At 37.6% G+C, this 12,418-nt stretch overlaps 1 protein-coding gene across 10 annotated transcripts in view; it reads left to right on the top strand.

Moving 5' to 3' along the window:
• The window catches only part of HECW1 (HECT, C2 and WW domain containing E3 ubiquitin protein ligase 1), a 307,384-nt gene that overhangs the window by 241,408 nt on the left and 53,558 nt on the right, over window positions 1-12,418 (top strand). For all 10 annotated transcript variants that reach the window (XM_087945048.1, XM_087945049.1, XM_087945044.1 and 7 more), the window contains 4 exons: window positions 1,386-1,516; window positions 2,665-2,786; window positions 6,421-6,606; window positions 7,031-7,165. In XM_087945048.1, coding sequence (XP_087801174.1) covers window positions 1,386-1,516; window positions 2,665-2,786; window positions 6,421-6,606; window positions 7,031-7,165 — 574 coding nt within the window. The remainder of the gene's footprint in view (window positions 1-1,385; window positions 1,517-2,664; window positions 2,787-6,420; window positions 6,607-7,030; window positions 7,166-12,418) is intronic.

Raw genomic sequence — 12,418 nt, forward strand, 5'->3', positions numbered from 1 at the left:
GCTAGAACCGATTGTTAACATTCTAAGCAGTTCAGAGAACCAGTTGTTAGAAGAAACTACTGGCCTAATCCTGTAAGTAAGTCAGGAAGGAAACATTCTGGTGCTTACAGAAACTGCCTCTCCGTTAACCCTTATTATATTCTTGGCAGGACTGGACTTCTCAGGAACATCTCTGGAGTTTTTTTCCTTTCCTTTGCTGGTACTTTGCTTGTGTGGAGTGACCATTTAAAGTTACAATGGCACTGAAAAAAGTTACTTATGACCATTTTCCACACTTACGACTGTTGCAGCATCCCCACAATCATGAGAGGTCAGGCGAGGAGATGCGTGCCTCGATGTGAGATATTGAGTTGGCCAAACCCAGCCAATAGCATGACCACCAAGCCATGTCCACCCAGTCACATGACCACCAAGCCATGCCCACCACCTAAGCCACGCCCACAGAACCGGTTGTTAAAAATTTTGAATCCCACCCCTGGCTATAACAGGAATAATGTATGTTTTCCCTTTTATAGTACTTTTGTACTGACTGCCCTTATGCTGCTAAACTTAGTTATGATCTTAGTCTAAGCCCACTATATATTTTCAGAATGCCTTCATTATATAAACTATGTCATTCTTTAAGATCAGAGGATTCCTTCTTTGTGTAATATCAAAACTTATAAACCCGAGTAGGATATTTTTAAAAGCACTGAAATTTAAAGTGGGGCATTTTCCTTCAGTGATTGCTATGAAACAAAAAGAGTTAGAAAATGTTCTGAGTAGTTCTTATAGTTTTAATGGCAAATTTCAAATTAAATAATAAAACTATATTGATTATATGACCCTGGTTTGAATGGAGCACTTGAGATATGAAAAAGCTGCTCTAAAGTGATGTCCAATCAAGAGAAGGAAGAAAGTACTTTTGGTTTTTAAATTGTATTAATTTGACTGTCTACTGGAACAGAAAGAGAGAAAATAAAGAGCCATAAAATCTATCTCAAAATATTTTTTCCCTTAGATGAGGGTTGTTCCTTCCAAAGGATTTCTTTCTAAAAATGCATGTTGGCTTTACATTCAATTGACAGAAGTGCCTTGTTTGATACAGTGAACTTGGCAATTAACAAGGCATTTTAAATGATTTTACACATTTTAAAATTATTCTTTTATATTATTTTAAATTGATTGTGGTTTTATGCTTAGTTTGAATTCTATGCTTTTAATTGAAAATTTTATGTTACTGCATATATTTGAACAAAAAGGCAATAATTTCACATCAGTTAAAATTCTCAATCCAGCTAAATTTTAAAAGGAGACAGACAGATACTTTGGAAAATTTCTTTTCCTAATTTCAAAAGTGTAGGTGATAAATATATTTCTATTTTTTTTCCTTGGCCAAAATCAAGATATCAAAATATACAGCGAACTATTGCTACAGATAGAACAGAAGAGGACACTGCCGTCAGCAGCCATGTGGAAAGACTCCCTCCTGGAGGAGGCAGTGATTCCGAAACAGACCCTTCCCAGGCAAATACAGGTAAGGCATTTTGTATAGCCAGATGGTATTCTTCACTTTGCATAAAAATACAATATTTTTTCATTTAAAATGTTAAATAAATAACATTTAAACATAATAATGTTTAAGTAAATCCTCCATTTAAAAAGGGAAAGAGCAACTTTGGGCAAAAGGTAGCTTATATTCTTAGCAGTAACTCTATCATTTCAAATTGCCAGTGAGGAAATTCCAAGGAGGTAATTGTGATTATGAAAATCATTTCTAAATAGACATAGACAATTCAAAAGTGTAATTGCATGTTAGAAAATAGAAAAGTGTATCAACTGGCACTAGAACCCTATTGTGGAAACACTTTCTATTTAATAAAAGCTTAGTTTTGACTTAGGTTTTGTGCTTTAAGATGTTAGTTCTGTTGCAATGAATGTCTCATTTTCTGTTGTAATGCTTGGCATTAAAGAAAATGTAATACTTTCTCAGAGAGTGTACTCCTTACATCTCTATTTACCATGCAGCATATTGTGCCTGCTTTCATTGCAAAAAAACATGGATAAATTTTTGTTTCTTTGATAGTTTTTGTAACCAAGCAAACATTATATGCGTGTGTCAATGTCCAGCAAACTCGAATTGCTTTTTGAAAAAAAGATTTTTGAAGTTGGTAAATATTTTTCAGTTCAAGAGGAGATAGTCTATAGATGTGATTTGTCTCACATAACGAACTCAGATTATTTTCAAGTGAAGTGCCTTTTGCTAATACCTAATAATGGTCTGCAAGTTCTACTACAAATCAAGAAGCAGAGTGAAAAAAATGGGACTAAGGTTAAATATACAGAAGATCAAATTAGCCTTAGAATTAATAATGAATATACTGAAGTTGTACACATTTTGTCCTGTTAATCTTCTAACAATTAATTAACCTTTAACAGTGATTGGTAAAGATTTTATTTAATACATTTTTATTACACTGAAAATTCATTTTAAAGGTAAAGTTATTATGGTAAGAAAAAACACAAGCCCTAACTATTGGAAAAGAGTGGTAATAATAAATATTTTAAACAGTACATTGGGGAAGGGCAGAAAGATTAGGCATAAAATCATTCAGGAGAATGAGAGAGAACAAAAGATATGAAGACTGGAATGATATAATTTATACGTTTACCATTTTGTTTCAGAAATTAGAAGAGAAATATCTGTTTTACCAGTGAATTCTCAAAAAATCACTTTATTGCTGCAGTCACCAGCTGTAAAGTTCATTACCAATCCTGAATTTTTCACAGTGCTGCATGCAAATTATGTAAGTACTTGATCCTCTGCCATACAGGTTGGTGACTTATTTTAGCGATACCTTCTAGGGAGTGTTTCAATTCTCACATATATCATTCTTACTCAAATGATTTATGAAAGGGTGATGTCTCTTATATTATGTGTTCTATGTATGTATTCATGCCCATACATATGTGCAAATGTAAGTTAAATGAATTATTCCAACAAAAAAAGTGTCTAGAGGCAAGTCGAGGTACTCTTGAAACTCAACCAACAAAACAAGAAACTCCATCCAAAAGAAGAAGATTCTTTCACAGTAACGAACAACTATCAGAAGAAATAAACTTTTAGAGATAGGCAACTTTTAGAGATATGCCACTCATAGAACAACAACAACAACAAAAACCTAAAGAACAATGTCCCTGCTAAAGAACAATGTCAATCCAATACAGCTAGCTAGAGTTGAACAATTGATTTCATATCCTCACCTTGGAGGAAAGCATGCAGATATCTGGAGAAGGGACATTATCAACTGTTCCAGTGACATGAAGCCCATACTTCCCCAAGGGAAAAAAAAGATGTTTGTTACACCAAAATAGTAATGGGGGAATTTAACTATCTTGACATCAGCTGGGAGACAACAAATTGTTTGTTTTGTTTTGAAGTTCATTTGACACATTCTGGTTAACCTTTCCTTGACTTTATCTGTAATTGTAAGCCTGTTTAAAAGGTAGTTTTAAAGCTATTTTGTAAGTTCATGACAAGTAATATGCTGAGAACTATCAGATTGTTTGCCCTTGGTATTATAGGCATTGCAGGGACAAAATGATTGGACTGAGTTAGGTTCATCCCTACCTGGCTTTTCTCCTGAATTAGCCACACCAGAAAGTTGCTTTGCAGCAATCCAGAAAATAAAGCCTACTAACCTATTTTATTTCAACATTGTTTAATAAGTATTCATCTGCAATGTTATCATCATTTAGAGTAACATATGGTTGGTTACCTTTGACATGGATCCAAGATGAAGTCACAGTATGTCACTAGCAGTCATAAAGCACAGCAATTTTTTTTCTGGTTGTTGAAGCATTGACAATATGTGACTTAGTCATCAATGTTAGCATATGCTAAACCAGTGGTGGCTAACGTTTTCGGCACCGAGTGCCAAAACGGGAGCATTTTGGCACTTGGTGCCCAAAGTTTTCTCAAAGTAAACTATTAGAATACTTCATGGGGAGATTGTCTTTTTTTAAAATTTATTTTCTGTAATTGAGGTATTTGAATTTATGAGTATGATTTTGACTAGTATCAATAGCTTTCATCAACAGAAATATAATTTTTATTATAAAAATTATTGTTATAATTTTTATTGTTATTGTTTTTAACGTACAATCCACCAAAGAAAGCAAAAGAATGAAACCAATCATCTTTTATTCAGATTCCACCTGTAAAATAAATATGCCACATGCATTCAAGCTTAATGCCTCAATCTTGAATTAGTATTAGAAAGATTAATTATAACCATGAATAAGTTGGAAAACATTGCCACAATAATAGACAAGTATTTTGCTTCCTTGAAGTTCTTTTTTAAAGTTATGAAATCTGTCCGCATTATGTTCATAGAAGGCTATTAAAAGGATTGTTTAGTGCTAGTGGAATGATCAGGCTTAATGATCTCCAAATATACACAGTCCCAGATATCTACAAACCAAAATTAAAAAGCAGGTAATCCATTAAAAAAAAAGACTGATTCTATGTGACTGCATTAATTAACCAAAGTACTTTTATAAGTTTGTCTTGAACACAAGGGGGATCCTGTTACTACAGATAGGTCTTGTTTCATTATAGTAATATATATATTATAGCAATATAATATATAGATATAGATATGCAGGTCTTGGCATGTTCGGGTCTTTTCCCATTAAGAGTATCTTGGTGACATATACATATATATGTTTTCTTAAGTTTTCGCGGGTACTTACTCACTCACAGACGGACACAATACAGAAGCCTGATGATGGCAGATGAGATTCTGCCGAAACGTTGCTACAACTTTAAAAGCACAACTACAATGACGTGGGAAAATACCCAAACAATATATATATATTCTTAAGTTTTCGCGGGTACTTACATGTATGGCATTCAGCTTTGTTCAGGTATTTTCCTACATCATTATAGTTGTGCTTTTAAAGTTGTAGCAACGTTTCGGCAGAATCTCATCTGCCATCATCCGGCTTCTGTATTGTGTTCGTCTGTGAGTCAGACTTTCACAGCCGTTTCTGTTTTAAATTTGGTGCTAGCCTACTGCTGTGCTAGCCTACTTTCTGGCACAGATTTTGGCAGATGAGAATATATATATATATTATACTATAGCAACAAATTTAGCAAATGATTCAATTGATCAGCATACCATAAGCATATGCAATAAAAAGAAAGGTGATTCAGTAGAGACCCAGTGCTTCCCCTTATTGATATTGTAGGAGGACAATGAATTGTCTGTAGAATATATAAAGAAGCTCACTTGCCTGAAAATATTGATATTTGGTTGAATATATTCTAATAATCAATAGTAGAACATTTCATCTGAAATTTGCTCTGAATTTATGAACTTTCTTGTCAAATATTTAGTAATTATTTTTCAAATCCTAGGGTTTGTTCTGGTATCTGAATTTTTAGTTACTCTGCAATTGGCTACAGTACTAATCATAGTTTTGAGCAATTTGGTACATTTATTTATGGTCTCAAACAAGCATGTGCAAAATATTGGATTCATTAACTTTCACAGAGGACAAAATGGCTTCGTTAGCACTTAGCATAAGAAGTAGAAAACCCATGACCTTCTCAATTTTAGTCAGTGATCAGTTCTATCATCCTTTGCAGCTGACCCTCTTGTGTAAGGTTGCTGAGGGCCCTGCTAGGAAGACCACAATTTCCCACTCCTCAAGCTTGTAAACTGCTATGTTATCTGTAACTATTCTAGCCTAAAAATTAAAAAGACTGAAATAAGAAAGACAACATTCTTCAAAAATGTAGAAAAAGGTGATCGTTAATGAAATATCAAAGGTTGATAATTATGTGATTCAAAGAAGAATGTTTATTAGTATATTAATAATGACAATTACAAAGAACTCTGAAAATATATAAATTCAGAGAGGATTCAGGCATGGGCATAAGAAGGAATTGCACTGATCACTTGGATGACTATGTAGTAGGACTTGGAGGAAGGAAATGGAACTACAGGTAGTCCTCAACTTACAACCACAATTGAACTCAAAATTTATGTTTGTATACCAGGATACTGCAACCATCACAAATGTGAGTCAGTTGTCAAGCATCCGAATGTAAATCACATGACCAAGGGAATGCTGCAACAGTCGTAAGTGTGAAAAATGGTCATAAGTCCCTTTTTTCAGTGCCTTATAACTTCAAATGGTCACTAAGTGTACTGTTGTAAGTTGAGGACTACCTCTACCCTTGTCCTAACCCTAATGCTCCTGGGACTTTGGTTTCTATTGAAAGAGCAGTTTGAGATTGTCATTGCTGCTGTAAATAATTGCTATTTTAGAAAGACACACATGATTAGTAGGTTGTTTTTTTTGGTAAAAGTATTATCATAGTTATTTTGCAACAATGCATTTGAATGCCCCACTTTTTTTCTTTGTATTTAGAGTGCCTATCGAGTTTTCACCAATAGCACCTGCTTGAAACATATGATTCTAAAAATCCGCAGAGATGCTCGGAATTTTGAGCGGTATCAGCATAACAGAGACCTAGTAAATTTCATCAACATGTTCGCTGATACACGGTTGGAACTCCCACGAGGATGGGAAATCAAAACTGATCAACAAGGCAAGGTACAAGAACGAAATAAAGTCAGTATTTAATTCTATGTAAAAAAAATTACACACATGCACATACGCACACACACACACACGTGTGTGTGTGTGTGTGTGTATTGTGCAGGAATGCTAGCATGGGTGGGGAGTATCAGTATATTAACTGGAGGGTTCTGGCTTATCCTCGGAAGGCTCCTCTTCATTCAGTATTTTACTCAGGAATATATACCTTAAAATAATTATCTGTTTTGCTTTTCTTGGTCTTGGTCTGTATAACGTAGGTAGTCCTTCAGTCTACTTTCAGTACATTAGTCACACTGTATTTAACCATTTAATTTCTTAAACTAAAAAAATCAGGTTAGAAATCATGTTAAAACCTATATTACCAACTCTGGTAGCTCTCTTAATATTATTTCTGATTCTTAGTATTCTTATATTGCAGTCTTTCTTTGTTGACCACAACAGTCGTGCTACCACTTTCATTGACCCCAGAATTCCACTTCAGAATGGCCGTCTACCCAATCACTTGACCCACAGGCAGCATCTTCAGAGACTCCGTAGTTACAGCGCTGGAGAGGTACATAAATATGGGCTTTAGAACCTAAGGATTCATTTTAGTAAAAGCAGATGCTAATTTTTAGCATGAGCTTTAAATAGCACTGATATATATGTGTGTGTGTGTGTGTGTCTGTCTGTCTGAGTTTTAAACATAATACATAATCTGCAGGGTATTAGTAGCAATTTTCCATGGGTTTATACAGGCTAATTATTTTATATAGCTATTAGATTTTTTTCACACCTGTGAAAAAAACAAGGAAACTAGAAATAATATTTGTAACAACATTTGCATTCTGCTGCATGGTGGATTGCATCGAATACCAATAAATACAAAAGTAATTTTTAAGAGACATAATATTCTACAAACATACAATAAAGCTCGAATTCAGCTCAGTCACACCAAATGGGAAATACTGTCTGGAACAGCTCCGTTTTAACTACCTTCCTAATGTCCGTCATGTATTTTTGGGAGTAAAGTCTTTTATTGGGATACAGTGTAAAATCGGGAGAATTTTTTTTTTCACTTCTCCACCCCAAGTTTTTATAGTAGAGGTTCTCTTAGAAACTTTAATTGTGAAGTGCATTCTTTATAGATCAAGTTTAAAATAGGCAATCCTAAAATTATTTAGGAGTCAATTCATATAGAGCTCTATATGTGACCAGGGGTTTGATTAATAGCCTATTGATAGGCAATTCTGTGCCTCATAAGGAATTTTATATTAATCCAATAGGCCTCATCCAGTAAAAGACTGCATGTTGCAATTCTGTATATTTATTTATTTATTTATTATTTTATTTTGTCAAGCAATTATAAGATAACAGATATAAGTGTAAACATAGTTATGAATATACGAAATGGATACATATAAGAAAAATAAAAAGAAACAATAGGACAGGGACGGTAGGCACATTGGTGCGCTTATGCACGCCCCCTACAGGCCTCTTAGGAAAGGGGTGAGGTCAATAGTAGACAGTCTAAGGTTAAAGTTTTTGGGGTTTGGGGAAGAAACCAGAGTCAGGTAGAGTATTCCAGACATTGACCGCTCTGTTGCTGAAATCGTATTTCCTGCAATCAAGTTTGGTGCAATTTACCTTGAGTTTGTATCTATTATGGGCTCTTGTATTGTTATGGTTGAAGCTGAAGTATTCATTGACAGGTAGATCATTGCAATATATAATTTTATGTACTATATTTAGATCAGACCTTAGTTCTAGGTTTTCTAGGTCTAGAATTTCAAGTCTGGTGGCATAAGGTATTCTGCAACGAGTAGAGGAGTGGAGAACTCTTCTTGTGAAATATTTCTGGACTTTCTCAACTGTATTAATATCAGATACGTAATGCGGGTTCCAGACTGATGATCTGTATTCAAGTATACTAGCAAATGTTTTGTATACTCTAGTTAGTGTGATATTATCAGAGAAAAAGCTACACAGGATTAGGTTAACAACTCTTAATGCCTTTTTGGCTATGTAGTTACAGTGGGCTCTAGCATTTAGATCATTAGAGATGAGTACTCCAAGTTCCTTGACAGAATTTGGATCATCAATAAGGTCTTGACTATTCAGCTTGTATTTTATTTTCTGATTTTTTTTGCCAATATGTAAGACAGAGCATTTATTTGTTGAGATTTGAAGTTGCCATTTGTTTGACCATTCTGATACATAGTCGAGGTCTCTTTGAAGGGTAGCAGTATTGTCTGTGGTGTTGAATAGCTTTACATCATCAGCGAAGAGAACACAGTTGCTCTTAATATGATCACAGAGGTCATTTATGTAGAGTTTGAAGAAGTTGGTCCTAGAACACTGCCTTGGGGGACACACTGTTGACAGGTACAGAATTTTGACCATTGGTTGTCTGTTTGACAGGAATGCTTTTATCCAGTTATGCAGGTGTCCAGAGATACCATAAGATTTTAGTTTTAGTTTTTATATCATTGTAACCTATAGTTTCTACAGGTAGCACCATATAGAGCACAGATTTATTGTCCATCATAGAAATAGTGTGATGAGTTATTAATGCCATGGCCTCCCACTTCTAATTCAGAATGGGACAATTTACCACGCCTGTCTGGCCCTATCCACTTCATCCTGGTCCAATGGTCCAGGGGTGGGCTTCAAAAAGTTTTCTGCCTGGTTGTTGGGTGGGTGTGGTCATGGTGAGCATAGCCTAGTCAGCCTCCTGCACCACCCTGGCCTGAGAGCGAAAAGTCTGCTGGGAGGGGGGTGTTTTTACCCTCCCTGGGCTCCAAAGGCTTTCCTTGAACCTCCAGGAGGGCAAAAATAGCCTCCCCGGATTCTGGAGGGTCTCTGGAAACTATCTTCTGGAACTTCCAGGAGGCCCATTTTTGCCCTCCCCAAGGCCTGGAGGCTTTCCTCAAGCTCCAGAGGCTCTGTGGAGGCTGCAAACAGGCCCATTTCTGGCCTTCCGGAACTTCCAGGAGGCCTATTTTTCACCCTCCCCAAGCCCTCGCATGAATTAGAATTAGAATAACTTTATTGTCATAGTACAAGTACAACGAAACTGTGGATGCACGCCAGCAACTGTTCGCAATACAATAGAACCAAAGCACTTCAAAATGAAGATAAGAAAGATAGAGTAACCAACGTCTCCATTTGCAATTTGAGAGTACAATATCTACGAATATACACAAAATATACATCCAACACTGACTGTAACGCTTAGCCGAGTATAATACACAAGAGATGGATTGTACTGTAATATGTTATTATAAATCTGAATGGGGTATTAAGATTTCACATCTTTTCACATCTTAATGAGGTAGTGACTTCGTGTTTATTTGCGGTTCGGATGGCCCAAGGAAAGAAACTATTTGTTAGTCTAGTGGTGTGGGATTTTATTGACCTAAAAAGCCATCCAGATGGCAGCAGGTCAAAAAGATAATTGCCAGGGTGTGAGCGGTCTTCTATAATGGCCTTGATTCTGCTTTGGCAGCGGGACCTGACTAAGTCTTCCAGGGAAGGCAGAGGGCAACCAATGATCTTTTGAGCTGTGTTATAACCCTCTGTACAATTTTCCTGTCCTCAACTGTGAAGCCTGCATACCACACACCCAGACAATATGTCAGAGTGCTCTCCACAGAGGCTTTATAGAAAGTCAGCAACAGCTTCTTATCCAGATTGTTCTTCCTGAGAACCCGCAGGAAGTGCAGCTGCTGCTGAGCCTTCTTCACTATGGCCTTGGTGTTAGGAGACCAGGAGATATCAGCTGAAATATGGATGCCAAGGAATCTGATCGTAGGGACAGTTTCCACTCATTCTCCATTGATGATGAGTGGGGCGTAGTCCTGTCCATGTTTCCTGAAGTCCATAATCAGTTCTTTGGTTTTATGGACATTAAGTGACAGATTGTTCTGTGAACACCAGATAGACAGGTTCTCTACTTCTGCCCTATATGCCGTCTCATCCTCTCCGGAGATGAGACCAATCACGGTCGTGTCGTCCGCAAACTTTATGATGGTGTTTGCTGCGTGGCTTGGTGAGCAGTCAAAGGTGTACAAGGCATATAGCAGGGGGCTCAAGACACAACCCTGGGGGGAACCAGCACTGAGTGTAATAGTGGAAGAAAGGGGGGGGGCAAGTCTAACAGACTGTGGTCTGTTTGTCAAAAAGTTCTTAATCCAGGAGCACGTGGGGGTGGGGACCTGCAGATTATAGAGTTTGGTTACTAGTATATCTGGGATGATAGTGTTAAACGCAGAGCTGTAGTCTACAAAGAGCATCCTCACATAGCTCTGTTTGTTCTCCAGATGACTCAGCGCTCTATGAAGCGTGATGGCCACAGCATCCTCTGTAGATCAGTTTGCTCTATAAGCAAACTGATGTTGATCAAAGGAGGGTGGGAGGCAGTCTCTGATGTGCTGTGAAACTAGTTGCTCAAAAACCTTCATAATGGAGCTTGTTAACGCTATGGGCCTATAGTCATTGAGGGTGTTTATATTTGTTTTTTTGGGAATGGGGATGATGGTTGCAGCCTTCAGGCATTGTGGGATGATGGTATGTGTTAAAGATAGATTGAACAGCTCTGTAAGTATTTCTGCCAACTGCTCAGCACACGCTTTAATTACGACACCAGGAATGCCATCAGGCCCACCAGCTTTCCTGGGATTTACTGCTCTTAGTATTTTTCTCACCTCATGCACCTGAAAAGAAAGAGGTGCAGCATCGTGGTCCTCATGAGGCAGTATGTCCAGGTTCTTGGTGGTTTCAAAGCGTGCGAAAAAGCTGTTTAGCTCCTCTGCCAGAGTACTACTGCTCTCGCTGTTTGTTGGGCTCTGGCCTTTAAAGTTGGTCAGGGCTTGTATCCCCCTCCACATCTGCCATGGGTCACTGTCAGTAAAGTGGCCCTCGACCTTCCTCCTATACATCTCCTTAGCATGTTTGATGCCCCTTCTCAGCTCAGCTCTGGCAGTGCTGTACTGTGAGGTGTCACCTGCTCTGAAAGCCAGGTCATGGGCCCTGATCAGAGCCTGGACTTCGCTGGTCATCCAGGGTTTCCTGTTTGGGAATGTCCGTATGCATTTGTCCACAGTGACATTTTCTACACAGGTCTTCATGTAGAAAAGCACAGTGTCTGTGTATAACTCGAAGTCCTGTTGTTTGAAGATGCTCCAATCTGTGCAGGCAAAACAGTCCTGAAGCTGGGAGAGGGCATTTTCAGGCAAGCATCTAATAGTTTGACTGCTAGGTTTTGTTCTTTTCCTAAGGGGGGTGTAGGCTGGTACTAAAAGCAGGGTGAAATGGTCTGATTGTCCTAAGTGGGGAAGAGGTTTTGCTCTATAAGCGTGCTTAATATTTGAATACACATGATCAAGTGTGTTTTTCCCCCTGGTTGGGCACTTAACATGTTGGTAAAGTTTGGGGAGCACAGTTTTTAGGCATGCTCTGTTGAAATCCCCAGCAATGATGTGAACGCCTTCAGGATGAGCTCTCTGTTGTGTGGTAATTATGTCTTGAAGGTGACTGAGCGCCATGCTAACATCAGCATCTGGAGATAAATATACAGCAGTGATGGTAACTACTGTTAGCTCCCGTGACAAATAAAACGGTCTACACTGAACAGTCACGGCCTCTTAATCTGGTGAACAATGGCTGTTTGTTATTTTGTTGTTTGTGCACCAGTCTTTACGTACATAAATAATTAGGCCCCCTCCCCTTCTCTTACCGGAGGCTATATTGTGATCTTGACGGTGCAAAGTCCAGTCTGCTAGCTCCACTGTAACATCAGGGATTTGCAGGTGCAGCCAGGATTCTG

This window comes from Notechis scutatus, chromosome Z (assembly GCF_049901735.1).
Source record: "Notechis scutatus isolate UNSWTSFEM ecotype Mainland chromosome Z, rNotScu1.2, whole genome shotgun sequence".
In the NCBI taxonomy this organism is placed as follows: domain Eukaryota; kingdom Metazoa; phylum Chordata; class Lepidosauria; order Squamata; family Elapidae; genus Notechis; species Notechis scutatus.